This window comes from Aulonocara sp. 'chitande type north' Nkhata Bay, linkage group LG23 (genome assembly GCF_057382095.1).
Source record: "Aulonocara sp. 'chitande type north' Nkhata Bay isolate Kocher_YH1m ecotype deep benthic linkage group LG23, A_spYH_male_GT1.1, whole genome shotgun sequence".
Lineage (NCBI taxonomy): Eukaryota > Metazoa > Chordata > Actinopteri > Cichliformes > Cichlidae > Aulonocara > Aulonocara sp. 'chitande type north' Nkhata Bay.
The window spans coordinates 16,850,549-16,868,242 of record NC_141365.1 but is presented as its reverse complement, the minus strand read 5'-3'; the positions used below and the strand labels follow the sequence as shown (position 1 = coordinate 16,868,242).

The 17,694-nt window shown below is 40.2% G+C and overlaps 1 protein-coding gene across 4 annotated transcripts in view; it reads right to left on the bottom strand.

The window, feature by feature from the left end:
* Window positions 1–17,289, bottom strand: part of LOC147301486 (pre-B-cell leukemia transcription factor 1) — a 77,847-nt gene extending 60,558 nt beyond the window's left edge. For 3 of the 4 annotated variants that reach the window (XM_086284277.1, XM_086284280.1, XM_086284279.1), the window contains exons 1-2: window positions 1,828–2,439; window positions 913–986 (exon numbers count right to left, since the gene is read on the bottom strand). In XM_086284277.1, the coding sequence (XP_086140403.1) occupies window positions 913–986; window positions 1,828–2,015 (262 nt within the window). In that variant the 5' untranslated portion in view covers window positions 2,016–2,439. Of the gene's footprint in view, window positions 1–912; window positions 987–1,827; window positions 2,440–17,140 lie in introns of those variants that run through there. The other variant, XM_086284278.1, reaches the window with a different exon arrangement.
* Window positions 17,290–17,694: the final 405 nt, after the last annotated feature.

The window sequence follows — 17,694 nt, the reverse complement described above, 5'->3', positions numbered from 1 at the left end:
ACAACACAAACAGCACCAATCACCGCTACCACAAAGGTCAAGTATAAGCAAGTGCAACTTTGGAGACAATGAAACAATATCTTCTCCCCCCTCCCCCTCCCCCCCCTTCCATTTGATGTCATGTACTAATGAGTGGGAAACACAGAAACCCTGACTCTTGCTGCCATGGTTTTGGCAACTCGGTATCTCAACAATGTAAGTTTGCAAGAGTCCTAAAGCACATCGGTGTAAAGACAAGGAAATAAAAGACGAGGTGCACGCTATCAAGCTGAAGTGCACTGAATTCTCTCTGTGCCAATTTCAAAAATGTCACAGGGAGAATGATTTGGAAACATGACTTACGCCTCCTATGTTACGTTATTTCTCTCCTAGCAATTATTCTGCTGACATGCTCTCTCACAACTGCTTTAATAGAGAGACACAATACATAATAGAAAGAGACGTATTCAGCAGACTTGACAGTTAACTCACAAGGGGAGACATCAACGTGCTTGTGACAATTTTTGCTCAATACTCTCTATTATTCCACAATAGCATCAAAAAAGAACCTCATTCATATTTTGACACAATAATTGATAAGGACTGTTGGAGGTAATTGTCCACAGTTCCTATTGTGAAACCGCTAAAACACGCAGACTTTGGCGCTACATGAGGAAACACATGTCTTACATGTCACTGAAATTTATATGGTGAATTGTGTTGTGACTGAATCGAGCCTTCCAACGTGAATTTGAGCCTCAATAGCAAATTAGACTCTGGTGATAAGGAGAGCAGGTACTGTGCCTCTGTGGGTTTTTCAGCTACTTAATAATACAGTGTGTGCACTTTTGAATTCCCTTCACCTGCGTGAGGATATTTGGAGGCAGCGACAGAGCAGTGGTACACACTCCTGCGAAATTAGTATGAACATACCTGTTTTTTCTTTGATTTCACACAAGACATTGAAAAGAGCTGGCTTCATTCTGTGACAGTTCAGAGCGTGTTTCCTGAAACAGAAAAGTGGCTTTATGAGCAAACCACAGCAAGGAAAAGCATAGATTTTATCCTGTGTTAAATTACTGATTAGAAACTACCGATTTAACTAATTTAGCAGTTAAACGCTGCAGAGCAATCACAGGGGAAAAAAGTAAATTATTAACAGCTGTATGTGTACACATGTGCTATAAACCCTTTGATAGTTACCTTTATGTACGCTCCAATATTTACACTAAGAAAATAAAATTATATCATTATAGTTCATCAATTTAAAAAACAAACAAAACAAAAACAAAGATTTTTTTTAATGCATAACTTCATCTTCGCTGAATTTAAGGCGGAACACACAAGATGGGTGAAATCCTGAATTATGTATCACAAGTAAGAAAGTTGCTCTGCATTTGCTGTGAACTGCACAACACTCCAGAGACAGCGCGGGCTGTTACTCGCTTACTCCATTTCATATTTAGAAATAAATGATGAGCTTTATCTGAGTGCACTAATAAAAGCAGCTTGACTGCGCTAAAGTAAAAGTGTTTCAAAAATACCCTCAGTGGGCGACACGTTGGCAATAAACGCCATATTCACACACTTTAATTTTCTGCTGAAGCGCGGCTGTCGAGTTATTTTAATTGGAGCAAAATCGGTTGTGTCGGCTTTTGCACAGAAACGCACCGCCTTTACGTTTCTACTTTCCTCTTCGCCGTAGCGCTCAGGAAATTTGAAAATGTCCGCGCATATATTTAGAATTTGTTTCTTTATTTTTAATTTCACCATCTTTTAATTTTAGTTTTTTTTTTATCTACTTTGCCGCCGCCGTCTCTTGACAGCGAACCAGCGTGTGTCCTTTACCTGGCTTGGGCTTCATCCAGACTTTGATCCGTGATGGTCATAATTTGCTGTAAAATGTCTCCAATGTCCTGCTTTCTTCCGTCACCGTCCGTTCCTCCGGTGCCTTCTTGCATATGCTGCGGCAGGCCGGGGTGCCCTGCCATGCCTACCCCCGTGTGAGAGTGCATCAACCTCGGCTGCTCGTCCATCTCTTCTTCTTCTTCTTCTTCTTCTCCCCTCTTATCTAATTCTCTGTGGTACTCTCGCTGCTGAAATCCTGCAAAAATACATAAAAGAAAAAAAGGAGGGAGGGAGGTAAAAAATAAAAATAAAAAAAATCCCGATAACTGCGCCGCACACCCGGGTTTTTCCTCGCTGGAACGGTCAGTGGCGCTCAGGAAAAAAGGGGGTTTCGGAGACGAAAGCGGAGAAACGAGCCCTCCTGCTCTCTGGCTGTCTCTCTCTCCCTCTCTCAGCTGGTCGGGGTTGAATGTGAAATCTGATCTGAACTGCTGCTGCCTTCACTGGAGTAGGATATGCGTAAAAGAGACAGGCAGCTGCTTTCTACTACTAAACATGCGCGTTTTCTTGTAATGTCGCGCAGAGATCCAAACCCCCCTCTCCCTGCTAAATTACCCCCCAAAAAGTGGCTGTGAGAAACACGAAGTGTAGGTTTATTTCACTCACTCCATCCCCTTGCTTTTGTCATGTAAGCTATAGTAGAAGCTGGGCAGGCAGCAACATAGCAAAGAGCATGAGAGTCAGACTCCGCCTACGCGACATGATTGGGAATATACTGTAAGACCATTTAGCCCCACCTTGAGGTGCCTCTCGTGAAACGTCTATCATTGGACTGTAAGAGTGGGATTCAGTGGAGAAGCTGGAAGATGTGGTTCCTGCCTTACAACTAGGGAGACTCTGAGGACCCGCAGTGATGGATAGAGCCTGAACTCCAAATAAATAATAAGAGGTCTGCTTTAGCCTCTCCTTCTGACCTCAACAAGAGCCCCAGCTGGCCCCGTGGAGACCATTTCATCTCCATGCTGTGCCAAGATAAGGGGCACCAATCAAAACTATTGACCAGCCTTCTCATTTGTTATAAATATTAGATAGATAATGTGCATAAAGATTTACGACTAGAAAAATCCATCTACTGATGAGACGCATTATGAAAAACACCTTTCTGATGTCATTAATATTTCATTTTGATATCAGAAACTGACTTCCCAGTCAGACATGCTTGTTTTGTTGCAGTAGGCACAGCGACTTTGTTCATTCATTTTCAGGTATGTTGCAGGGCTCCGCTTGGCTGACTTTGGCAGGGTCCTCCTAATGTAAGGCGGTGACCCATGTTGCGCAGCCAAGCAGCAAGGCCTGAGTGTGTCTGGCCAGGCTGAAAAGTGCCCTTCAGGCCCAGTGCTGCCTCACTGCTGCTGCTTCCCTCCACCACTGAGAGTCTTTCAGAGGGAAGAGAGAAGAAGGAGGCAGAAGAGGAGGGGCAAAAAGAGCTCCAGAGTGGAACTAAAGTAAGGACAGTGCTGTGCAAATCACTGGCCTGGATGTATACATGTGTGACACACATAAAATGGAGCGTATTTTAATACATAAGAGTGTCTTGGTGTTTTATTACAAGCAGAGTTAAAAGACAGCTACCTGCAAACTCATCTCCACTCTGAATTCAATTCAGCATGAAACATTTCTGCAAATCTTTGCAAACAATGTGCACTTGAGCCAGTGCATTAGTGGACCGACCAACACATTTCATATAATAAAACAAAACCCTGAAGCCTGCATGAATACATTGCATTATCATCAGTATGTTAAAAGTAGTGTTTTCTCAAAATTTAAAAATAAAAAAATTGCATTCAGTGTCAATCACCAAATCGCATTGAGTTCATTCAAATTCATTCTAGATTTTTCTTCATAAATAATTTAAATTTAAATAATTTCCCCCAGGGATCAATAAAGTATTCTGATTCTGATTCTGATTCTGATAAAATATTTGCAAAAACACCCTTACTGACCATTTAGGAAAGCATGTGGTGTTCGTATGTCTATCTTTGGTCTTCAGCGGTCTTTTTCAGCCCTTTGACAGCTTTGACAGCTTTATATGTATAGTATAAATAAACATGAATAGCTGCCATCAGCCATTAGTTATGAAGAGGTGGTTTTTGCATTTTGGCTGGTCATCTCAGTTTTTCGGAGCCAGAAATGAACATATTTGAATGAGAAAAGCTATTTTTATTTTTTTACTTTTCCCCAAAATCTATTTTTTAAAAAGGATTTTCTCCTGAAAGTTATATATATGTCTTCCACTATCTTTGCTGTGCCGACTGCAGCCATGTGTGTATTCTTAACTTTCAGTCAAAGTAGCCACAACCATAATAATTCATAACGTAAAAGGACAGTACACCCTCCAGTGGAATTTATATAATATTCCTCAGGTTCGTAGTGCTGTGTATACATCTATACTGTTTGATTCGACCTGGCCAGTTTTGGATTTATCTGCTGCCTCTACTTCATATAATGGAATTATAGTTCTAACAAATAAAAACCTAAAAAACAATGTCTCTCCAAAAGTCATGATGTGTGCCAAAAAAACCAAAAAAAAGTGTACATTGTGTAGTCAGTTATACACATATTTATTTACACTCTATATCTAAGCATTTTGAAATAAGGATGCATATTACTGACTTGTTTATTATATATTTATTTTTTGGAGCCAGCCGTAAGTGGCTATTTGAGGAACAGCAGTTTGTGGCATCACATGTTGGTTTCAATTTTCAGCCCTGGCGTTTGCTGCGCGTACATGCACAGCTTGTACAGCTGTGTGTGTGTGTGCATGAGACCAAACAAAACTGGAATTTATGTAAAAATACACTGGCCCCATAGTGCTACTAGTAATCAAAAACTAAATTTGGCTCCTTTTAAATATTCACTACAAAATATCCGGACTGGAATTAAAACGCACTCACACACAAACTATAGATAATCAGATAATACTTAAACTCAGACAGTCACAATTGATAGGACAGCTTGATTCAAAGTGCCTATTCAGAACACACCCATTTAACTGAACAACACAGTTTTAGCTCTGGCAGACAGCTGTGGACTTGTGTAGGAGACCATGGATAACAGAAAGAAGCTGAATGAGAAAATAGGTCTTCGGGGCATTTTAATGTTAATTTATTTTTGAAATGCCACCACATGTAAATGCATCATGCTGGAAATTTGAAAGCCTGATAAGTGATGGATGTAATAAAATTGTCTATTTTATTCATCTTATTAAGGCTGTTTCATCGTAAAACACTTCCTGAATGATATGAAACTATTTAAAAATCATCAGGCTGCAAATTTTTCTCCCTCTCAAATCAAAATATACAAAGTGGAATGCACCCATTGGAATTCCTTTGTACAACCATTAGCATATTTGAGCTTGAGGTGTAGTGGCAGTGACATCTCAGACTCTCTTCCAAAGCCTCAGGTGGAGCTGCAGTGCAATCCTGGAGCTAGGAGCTCTCCCTGTAGGAGCTCCCTTGAAGCACCAGCTATGTAAATTGGGAGCAGAATATGTATGATGGATAATAGTACGTGTGGTAAGTTTCCTTGCCATCTGCTCAGTAGTAGAATAATGAGAATACCTGAGGGGGTCTCTGTTACACCAACATCCATATGACTCCCCAACATCTGCTAAGTTATGTTAGCAGGGCATTTAGAAATCTAAATATATGCTGATACTTTCAGGCTACATGGCAAAGCAAACAAATCACAGAGCTGGCAGTGATCTTCTTCCATTTATTGCCAAGCTGACACACGATCAGCTACACACTAGTGATGAAACAGGAAATGCTAATAGATGTCCTGTAAAATGCTTAATTTTCAGCAGAGATGTAAGCAGTGTATTATGGAGTGCTGAGCCGAATGAATGAATTTTTCCATACCAGAGTGCCATCGACCCTAGTGGGATTCTGTGAAGCCATCACAGCTATTAAAAGTAACAAAGGCAGACTCTAACAGTGGTGGCAAATGTAACGCTCAGGTGTAGGACATGACAGCAGCTTCAGCTCTGACACCTCTGCTCTGCAGATCCTCAGGAGCACCAGCAAAGGACAAAACCGGACATAAAATGTCTTGACCGTGGAACCTCAGTCCAATAGTTGGTTCATAAAGTATCCTCAGCCTTTGGATTTTGCACAGTTTATATAATAATGAATAGACTGCCTGTTAATCTAAATTCAGTAAATCAAAAAGAGATAGTGGGTCTTCCCATATGGAAAAGATATATATAAATCTTATAAAGTTTTTATCTGTCTTGTATGAAACTTGTATGAAAAGCATACAAGAGTAAAAACAGATATAAGATCCCTTGAAAAATTATACAATGAAACTTGTATGTTTTGTATACTTACTAAAAAAAAATATGAAAGTAATGAGAAAGTGGCCACTTTCATGAGTAAATCATATATGTTTTTACTATTTCTTTTCCATATGGGTTGCGCCATTTCTGTAAATCAACTAGAAATCAAAAACTGAAATTATTCATATACAAACATATCAATTCAGTCATTTCAAGCCCCTCTGGGAGCAATTACAGCAGCTTTTACGACAGTATTTTTGGTTAGAAATACTATCTTCAGATGTTCTGTGAGGTTTAACTCTGGATTATAGTTGGGCCACTCAAGAACAGCAGGAAAATTGACCCAAAGACATTTCCAAGCTGTCTTGGTCATGATTACACTCAAATGTGGACCATCTGCGCAATCTCACACTGTCTGCGCTGCTGAGCAGACTTTCTTCTTTCTTTGTCTGGCTTTTCCAGTTATTAGTCTCATGCACTCAGTATGACCAGTTTCCCTACCACCACCACTGACCAGTACCTTCATAGCATTATGCTACCACCAGCATACTTCAATCTAGAGGCAACACGGCATTAGGTGGTGTCTGGTGTTATTTGTTAACAAAAGTTTTAGTTCAAGCCCACCTCAAAATCATTGTTCTAAAGCTCTTGGCATTCCCATAATACAATTAGAAATTCCCAACAGGTTGTCATTTGTATTTTACTTAGATTTGCTTTTGTCTGTTTGCACTACCTGGATGAGGAAGTGCTGCAGAGATGCACATCTTTCCAGCAGGTCCTATCATAACTGACTTTTTAAGCAGTGAGTGACCTTTAAGTTCTTGGTGACCTCCACGATTAAGGACCTGCCTACTTGGTGGTTCAGACAACTGTCTCTAGAAAGAGCCCTGATGGTTCTAACTTCTTGCATTTCATAAGTACCGAGGCCACCGTGCTCAAAGCCCCGATCTATGCCTCACCACTCCTTCTACAGAAAGGTCTACAGAGAGTTCCTTATCAATGGCTTAGATTTTATTCTGACATGCAGGGTGAGTCATAGCACCTTGTATACACACACAGGCTTAGCTTCCTAAACTAGAAGTCCACTTCGGAGTGAGCGTCTTCTTTCCTTGTTTTTAGAGAAAGTGATTTGAAGCCACATCAAAATTTAACGGGTTCTTCTTTTGTCAATATTTCACCTCTCCACCATGTTTCATGAAATTTGGTTGGGTAGTTCTAGCAGTAATCTTTCTGACATACAGTGAAATGACAATGTTTACATGTTGCCACTGGTGGCCAGTTCCATTCTACACATAATTCATTATCACAAGGATAATTAAAGGAAACAGGATGAACTTGATGACAATTTAGAGCATTAGTATCCGATTGTTCTTTTTTAATTAGAAATTTTGCGAAATTTGAAATTTAGAGATTCATAAAAGCATGTGTTAAAATTCTTACAGATTTGGAATAGCCTTTTAAAAAACTCAGACATTCAACAGGCCTCAGAAACCTCCACAGGAGAAGCACAGAGGGCGAATGGAGGACGAAGCAGGACAAGCAGCCAGAGGTGGGCTGGTTTCCATGGCACCTGAGAGAGAGACCTTTCTGCTCCAGGCCCTGGGTCACATCATGTGATGAGGTTGTGCAGATAAATCCTCCCTTTCATCCTGCACAGCTTTTAGGCTGTGTGGAGGCAGCTCTAATGGAACAGATTCAAACACATAACCCTCTCGCTGATTCTAACACACGTTGATTCGGACAACTGCAAGGCCACAAAAATGTAAAAAAGTTACTGCAGTTGGCTTTTCATCATTATTATCTGTTTTGTTTTATTCCTAATAAATGAAAGATTTGCCTCTGTGTAATACTTCTGAGTTACTATGGGTGCAAGTGTAATGGCATGTTAATTATACCATGAGTAACCTGGCAAGTAGCACTAACGGCCCTAAATGCATTCACTTTATGAGAGAATATAAAGTGAGACTGTAAGATTTTCAAATGAACTTTTTTCCAAACAATGCCTCTGCATCTTAAGACACGTTGATGTGGAGAGAATAAAAATGATGTAGTCTTCTAAAGATGCAGATGATAAGATGGACAACAAAGTGTAAGGGCTGGGTAGCTTTAAAAAACAGCACGTTTTTAATTGTTGTTAACATTATTACTAGAGTAAGAACTGTGGTGGAGAGCTTAGTCTTTGGGTTTTGTGCAGACTCTGTTTCTTGCTGCTGAGTGAGGGTGAGCATTAGAGGAAGATCCATGGCACAAGCTGGTTTGAGCAGAGTGAACACCAGTGGAGTACATTCGGGAGGAGGTCTGAATGGATCAATACATCACAGAACAAAGGGGAACTGTGCTTCAGCAGGGGCACCAGAACAAGACAGGCCCATTGCTCAACTACTGTCACTGTAGTGTATCACAGGCATCTCACATGCACCTTTTCAGAGCTCGAGCCTCTGGTTACAGACTGGGGATAAAGATAGATGTGAGAATGGGTGGATAAACAGCGGAAACCTGGGACACAACCAGCAGATTGACAGACAAACTACTCCATGACAAACAAACTCAAGTCAACACACTTTATTTACTTTTACAAATCTCCTTCCAATAAAGTTGGAAAATCAAATAAATTGTAAATATAAACCTAATTGGTTTCCTAAGATCAAAGACAACAAAGACTTTTTCTTTTTCTTTTTAATAATATCTGAATTCGATGCCAGCAGCATTTTTTTTCCCTTTTTGTAAAGCTGTAACAGTGGAATTTTTTCCCACTAACTTGTGGCTATAGGTATTATAAGATTCTTTGAATTGATATTTTATTATCGAGATAGTAGAGGGGCTCAGTCATTGGCACTCTGTCTCCTCACAGTGAGTGGGTTCTGGGTGCAAATCCAGGGCCTTTCTGTGCTGAGTTTGCATGTTGCTTCTGTGCTTGTGCTTGTTTCTCTGGGAGCCCTGACTTCTCCCATGGTTGGACAAATATGTTAAGTTAATGCTTCCTTGTTCAAATAACTATAAAAAGTTAATGGTGAACTGGACTTTACGCCTAGGCAAAGCGTAAAGTGATTTACGAGCCAGCTGGACACGTTTGCAAAAGAAACTCTTAATATCATGAGTTACCCTTCCTGTTTAAATAAACACTCTTTTCCTAAATTCTAAAATTTGTGGTGAACTCCTCCCCATCCTAATTTCTGAAAGACTCTCTGTCAGGCTTTTTAAAAATACCCAATCATGTTAACTACCCGTTGCTTTATTAGCTGTGATATGCTCCACCATTTTTTTTTTTAGTGTTATGCCATTGGAAGTAGATTACCAGCATCTATTCTTAAATTTTCTCACTTTCAATATAGGTTTAAATATTTTTCTTTAAATTATCTAATTATTTCCTTTAGATTTTACAAAATGTTTCAGCTTTCCGTAAATAACAGTGTTTTAACAGTGGCTTAGTAGCAGTACCATACTCAGTGGCATGTTGCAACAAGGGTTTATTATGTAACAAGGCAGATTATAACTTTGATATTTTGGGGATTTCCTTTCTTTAGTTTCATCTCAGGGCAGTGGAAAGTATTCTGTATTTTGTTAGGTTGGAATCTCAGATATTGGACATTCTGACTCGCAGACCCCAGACCTGCATCAAATCAAAAACCTCCACGGATAATGTACCCGACCTGTTTAGACCGAACAGACTTTGTTCTGTTGCCTTTCTGCTTGATAAGCAGCAAAACTCTCTAACACAGACTAAAAAAGGATTACCATACTAAATAACTGTAAGTGTGGTAGTCTTGTAAGCCCTGTTGTAAGTGTGTCAGATAACTAACTTTAAGTATTATTTCTTTTTATTATTTCAATGTTATTGATCATCTTTCTTTGCAGTGTGACCCTCGTCTACAACTGGTTGCACGCGTGAATATATTACCTGAATCTTTCAGCAATCCCAACTTATATCCAATGTAAATGGAATAGCTGGGTTTTTTGATTATTTTTTAAATTGCACTTTGTAATTTTTTCTTTGTTCTTTTTTCTTCTGCTTCTTTGTTTTAAATGAAATTTTATGTTTTACATTTCTGTTGCCTTGACTTTAGTCTTGATTCTGCTTTGTTCTCCCATGTGTATGAAAGGTTGTTTAAATAAAAAATACTAAAATTGCAGCAACTATATCACTCTTTGTTGAGAAATTTCAGAATTTCTGTTTCAAATCAATGACGTTCTGTTGGAATTGTAAATAGTTAATGTGATTTTCTGTGTTTGTCCTGTGTTATACCGGTAATTGTTGAATAACTTTTATAGTTTTTCAGATCTTTGAATGCCTATACAAAAGACACATACGAAGGCCTTTAAATGTGTGATATGTATAAAATATATTTCAATAAGAAATCACGTTTCAGGTCACAGAAAAATAACTGAAATGTATTTCATTCATAAAATTCCCTCCTTTGGTGCAGGATATTAGGCTGTGCCTGATCGCTGTGCTTCCACCTGACCAATCCTTAATGTGATAGATACAATGTCAGCCCATCACATAAAGGTTACTGACAGTCTAGTTACCCTTCACACACCAGTAGCTGCATGCCCTTTCTCTCATTCATTTCAAGAAAATTCTTTGTTTCTTTAAACCCCCTGTCATGTTTCTTACAATATTATTTACCTTTTATGTCAGTTCAGGTCTGCCGTGTTTTCATACAACCTTACAGTCTAACCACCGATATATCATAAAAGGGAAAAGGGAAATTTGAACAGACTTATCCTTTCTTTTAAATCTAACCTGTTAACTTTTTGCTGGTGGACTCCTGCAGACATGAATGAAGCTATAATCAAGCCCAAGATAAATTAAGAGAGGAGCGTTGACTCAGCGTTTTGTTGCCCCAGCGATCCATTGACCCTGAGGGGCGGCAGCGGGAAAATTGAGGAATGCTCGTTTTAATGCCTATCCAATATATACGGCATCTACCTCGAGATGGGGCTGTGCAATCAACCACTAATCCATTAGACAGAGATGTTTTTCAAAGATTGACGCGTTATTGTGCTGCTGTCTGCACTGGCTCACGTTCAAGGTTAACCTTTTAGAGACGCCTGATTGTTGCTAGAAGGTTAAACAACACATTAACATGCATTAAAATATTAAATTATGGCTCCATTTACTATATGAGAGAAAAACAACAACATAAAAAAGGCTTTTAAAATTATGAAGGCAATTGATAAAGTGGGTGGCGATCAGAGGCGTTCACTCTCGGGGTAAAACAGGGTTGTGGGAGTGAGATAGTTTTCACATGGGCAGAGCGGGTGCATTTCTGGCAGAATGAGGGCTTCTTTTATTGCTGGGTTAATGAACTGATGGTGAGGTCAAGTATTGAAGCCTTTGCAATTAAGGTGACTTTTCCCAGAAGACCTGGCCAATACACCGGGTGAAAACAAATTGAAGCAGCCACCTCTCTGGCTGACATTTTAGTCGAATTTTTGCAGCAGCCCGCATCGCATTGGAGCCTCACAAATAGCAACAGTGTGCGGTGGTTACATATAATACATCTGTCTTCAGGCAAGAGTAAATCCACACTGCAGGAGACCAGACAGAAGCCCTTGTGTGCCACAATATATTGACAGTGTGAGGACTTTGAATAAGCGAAGCCTCCTGTCTGCTTCAGTGAAATACAGCCTCTACCATGTTGCAGAGGATAACCAATTAACTAATCTAAATGTAACAGTAGAGCTACAGTGGCAACATGCTCTCCTTTCCTATCTCATCCATTTAAGTAATTGAAGGATCAGAGAGGCATTCCGGTTTTGAACATTATAAGGAAACAATCCCATCATGCATGTCTTCACCCCGGCATCTTGAGCTGTTTCTACTTTGTGCAGTTCCAATAGTGGTCAGGTTTAAAATTCACATATCTGCAGCGAGGTTTGGAGGAGAGAAAAAGGAAGGGATGGGGTTATAGTGCAAGTGGAGAAATGACCAAAAACAGTGAAAAAGAAGAAGAAGAAGCAGAGTGGAGGAGGGGGGGCTGGGGGGGCTGGAGAGAAAAGACAGAAAGACAGAGAAGGAATAAAGAGAGGAGACCCTGTCACTTGGAATCACCATCAGGGAGCAGGTGAAGAGAGATAAATGTCAAAGGACTCTCGGCGAAATAAAACAACAACTCGCCTGCACTCATCCAGGCAAGCGCAAGTCAGCCACAGTTCGTGAGTCCTGTGGCCTCTGGTCTAAACAGGCACACAGACATGCAGCAGAGAGAAAAAATCCATATCCCAATTCAAAAATAGAGGGTAAAAGGTTTGGCCAGTATGCACCTATTATATATAACAATTCAATAGTTTAACCCCGATTAATGCTTGTAGACGTACTAGTTTTTCCTACTAGTTTATCTTTTTGAAAGCAAATCTCAAAAACAGTATTCACTGTTGTGATATGAGCAATTATACCTGGAAAGGGCACCTAAAAGTGCAGGAAGGGCACCAAAATTTGGTCCCATGTGTGTGGAGAGTGTCACAGCTGCGGTGTGACAGGTCCTCCTGCAGGCCCTATTCTCACAAACACACTGAGGCTGCTTTTATTAACACCCCCCACCACCACCATCTTTTACCCCCCCACCCCCCCAAAAAAGAAGAAAAAACAGAATGGAGCCAGGACTCTGGAGCCAAGTAGCTCTTGCTGGAATTTTTCTGGCCTAATTTGCATTAATAAAGAGGCTGTTCCTTGTCGGAATGTGTTTTATCCAGCTCAAAAAATCCCTGGGCGATCCCTCTCCGCAGAGCACTGGGAGAATCCGACTGTCAGAGCCGACAAGACAAATGAATCCTGGTGTCAGCGCAGAGTGGCTCCGCGTTGACAGATTGAGAAGAACTGTCCCTCTGTCGACAGGCATGCTTCATTTTCAAATTAATAAATCTGAATAAAATATTTTACCCTTCATTATGAGTGCTGCTGCTGTGACAGCTTTGCTGAACAGGGCTGGGATGTGGCTGGGGGGGGGGGGTGGCAGCGGTGGGAAGGGGGGAGTTGCTGCCAGTGAAAACAGCTTGCACCAAATCCACCTGGGTTTACGCTGTGTATTTATAATGTTTGCATGTGTGCGCCTGTTTATGATGTGTGGGTGTGTTTTCTGTTTGCGCTTTCTGTTCTTTTGTGCACATGGGCTTATGCTTTTTTCTTCCCATTGATCCTCTGCTTGCACATATTCTGCTCCACGCGCTCCCTGAGCCCCCCCCCCCCCCGTGTTCTACCAAAGAGGATGGGACAAACAAAAATAACTAGGGCCGCTGCGGTACAGTAGTGATAGATTCTTCACATATTCTCCCCTCACACCTGTACAGCCATATGGAGGCACGTCAACATGGCAAAAATAACTTTTCAATGAGATTGTTGGGCATGACGTAAATACAGCAGCATGTAGCTTGTGGCTAATAGCAGCAAAAGAAATGTTTTATTTTACGGCGACGCCTGCTCAAATGTGCTCTGCATGGAAGTATATTTAACGACTCACTTGCAAAAATTACGTCTTAATGTGTGCCACGTGTAGGCTGCAGTCAAAATCTTCTGTATTAACTAAACGAGGGCTGATCAAAAAGTGTTTAGCTGTGAATGAACAGATGAGTCTCCCGGCTAAACAGTGTGGTGGGTATAAGTAGATGTTGAGTGACAGATTGATGGGATGAAAGACATAATTGCTTGAGATAAAAAGGAGTAGAAAGAGGAGGGGATGGGGGGGTATAAATATAACACACAGGACTCATAATCTTGCAATATTACCCCTCCAGGGTGAGAGAAGAAGGCATAAAGGAGCATGGAGGGTTGAATCCAGTCAGTCATCCTGGATGCTAAATTAATATGCAACAGCAAACACTAATATGCCCTTTGAGGAGGCCCGGCATATTGTGCAAGACTTTAAGCTTGTGAAATTGCCTAAAGGCAAATTCATATGAATAAAATAAAATACAATATCCTGCTCTGTAAATTGTGGGAATTTTATAGTGCTGTGTATCCTGTCAGTTGCTTTTTGCTCTCTTCTGTTGACTTTTTCTAGCGCATTTAAACTAATTTGATAAAAAATGAGGCAATGTAATACCAGTAGTAAATAGCTGCTAGTATGCCTTCTCCAGTAATATAAACTGCATATTAGTGGAAAACACAGAGACAAGAGTGATCTGTCCAAGGTTCGATGTCTTTTTGACCATACACTTAGAAAAACACCTGCACAAAAGCTACAAGGTATCCCGTTTCCTTTAATCAGTGTGCAAAAAAAGAGTGCTATCCAGCCAATTAATTTGCACCAGCTGACATGTGTATAATAATGACAGGCAGCACAAAGGACTCCATGTTCCTCCTTATGTAGGCCTTCAATATTTAAAGAAGAGTACATGTTTTTGGCAAGGCTACGGCGATGCTTGTCAGTTGAACTTCTTAGACGTCAGCCCTCCCTGTGAACATCACATCATCAAAGATGACATTTCATCAACTAACTCAATAAATAATAGAACATGGTGTCTGCCATTTGAACCTTGGGTGACAGCCTCTGAGGAAATTGTCACCCTGTAATTTGTTTTCTTATGTCTTCTGTCATCTTTTATTAGAGTTATCACCTGTATTTGAAACATCCCGAGTACAGTACGTTTGCGGTTACATACATACATTTCATCCAGTTACTTGTGACAATTAAATTAGATCTGCAAGGAGTGGGGAAAAAAAGCTGCCCTCCTTAAGAATATCAATAAAGCAAAAATATTTAAAGACATCCCCAGACTCTGACTCGATTTGACATTCTTGCTTTGACCATAGATAGATAGAAATCAAGTAAACAGAGCGGACAGGGAGTGACAGCACTGTATTTGTGATCTCTTTCCAGTGGATGGGGATTGTAGGGGAGGGGAGCTGGAGAAATGCGCTAGCCCTAATGCCTCATGGCAACTCGTGCTCAGCTGATAACACAATATTTCATGTAGGGTCAGGGCCAATAAGAAGCCTTTTCAATACCACAGAGATGAACAGGGCCTGACTGCGATGATCAAAATGCCAGCTACACATCACAGACACACACATAGAGTTTGAACAACAGCTTTCTTTACTGTAATGTAGAAAGATGGCAGTATATACAGGCAAGAGTGTGTGTCTCCGGGGGCCTCCCAAAATACTGCTTTCAGTTTAGACTTTGCCAACTCTGTGTTGGCACCCTCCATCGAATAAATGCAACGATGCTCTTTTTATGGGATTCTTTGATTAATGTAACCTCCTATTTTAGTCTACTGTTGATTAGCTTAAGAAAAAATATGTAGGTCAGGTCTGAGGTACAAAATCTATTTTTATTAGCTTCTACATATGGTAATATTAAAAATTTTTGGGGTTGAAAGATTAAAATTTTCATCACATGGACTCAATATTTAAAGCTGAAGCACATCCTCTAGTTCATTCAAAGACTCCATTGCCCCCAGTTCCCTTAAAGGCAGCCACTCCTGCATCTGTAACCACATAAATATTAATGAAATGAACATGATGCATTTGATTTTTTCATAGTTGCATATGAGCTACATAAAGTACAGGTACATCACTCACAGAGTTGAGTCAAAGTGATACTAATTATTGACATATTAGAGATTTGAATTTGAGCTCATAACACAGAAGTACAAAAACAATTTAGACTGACTTGAGCTTTTTCCCCCCACAAGAGTCAACACAAATCTTTGAGCCAGTCGTATTTGCAATTTGATGGTCTGGGATGGTATCCTCCCTAGCGCAAAGTCATTGTGTCCGTCCAGGTACTATCAGACATTTTCAATAATTAGAATACATCAGATGTGAGCTATCTCCTGCTATGTGTTACATATGAGAGAGGAAAACTTCAGACAATGTCTCACCTGATTTTAGAGACATTGTACAGAATTCATGTGTGAAACAAATTAATATACAAGTGCTTTGTCATTACTTTCTAGTTCACTGAAGGCACAGCTGGAAACAAGGCTGAGAACTGGAAGAGTCAACTAAAACGTAAGGCCACAACAATGAGGTGAAAAACAGAAATGGTTCAAAGAAACAGAAACATCTCTTTTTGAACATAATGCATCTTTACTTTCTGAAGCTTTAAATTTGGTGAATATATAATAATTACTATAACTCCCTAAAAAGCATGTGAAGGGTACATGCAGATGGACATGTACAGTCAGACTGTAAAACAGTTGCTGGGATGAATTCACTTCTTTTTGGCTGCAATGAAGTGTTTTGAAGATCTAAAATCCATCTGATAAGTTTTGTGAGAATTGATCTGAAGATCTGTGGAAAAAAAACTTTCCATAATTGAATTATGACAGAAATCAAAGGAATCTGTGAACCCTTTCTAACAACACCAGATTTTCAATATCAGAACCTCTAACTTTGATCTATTTATGATACTGGAATAGTTTAGTCCAGGTTGTGGAATAATCTACGTGCTTGATTTGAAAACTTTTTAAAATGCTATGATTCCCAATGCAATGGCAGAAGATGAGCGAAGAGGATAAAGCTATAGAAGCCACGGGTGCCTACGCAGCTTTGCTGTTTGGCCCCCAGTTAGACCCTGTATGTGACTCACAACCTGGTTTTCATGTATTCATAAATAGTGTCTGTGTTCACGGATGATAAAATGCAGATATCAAAATAACATTCTGCCCACATGCTGGTTTTGTGTACTGATAATTGGATTACAGGCCAAGGAAGGGTTAAACCTGTAAAGAGATATACGTACCACAGCTGTGACCCCTTGCTCTCCAAGGTATCTCCCCAGTGCAGGATTCTTATTCAACTTCAAACTGACAGTGTTTTTAATCTTTTCTTTGCTTCTCTCTTGGAGATTGGGGAAACAAAAATCAATACGCTGTGGCAGGCGATCTAGAGGCCTGTGAATTACAAAGCCGGGCCCTGGCTGTGCCGCCTGCTCGGCAGCCTTGAGCCAGGGACCATGGGAGTATAATCAGAGACCAAGGGGAGGTCACAGGTTCAGGTCAGGAGTACCTGGAAAAAAGCAAAGTATTTACTGTCTGCACACGAAAATGAGAAATAAGCTCCACATGTCACCAGGGCAGCTTCGAATCTTCTCTCCTAATTTTTTTCGCCTTCTTGAAATTGCAGCGGTCGCCATACTGCTCTCCTGCCACACTTCTTTGCTGACTCCCTTCGGATGATATACTGGGCCCGAGCCTGTGATAATGCTCACACCACAAATCTGAGCGCAGAACATATCGACACCCGGGTCTGTCATTATCCGTTAATCACGCTGCTGACGTACGTTTCAATCCAGGCTTCTTGGCAGCTCACCAAGCTACAGAAATGACCTCAGATAAATCCACAGGGCTACAGAGCACATACTTTCATCTGAACTCAAGAGACTAACCAAACTTACACACTGAAAGTCATCAGCTGATTCATATAAAATGAAGGGAAATGTGACTTTATTTTTTTACTTTTGGAAGTTTTGTTAAGATTGCCAAAACTTTTAAAAGATTCATGCTTTAAATCTGTTATTGCACCTCTCATATTAGCATTGCATGTGACCATATTTGAGCAACATGTTTAAAAATGACACAGCCAC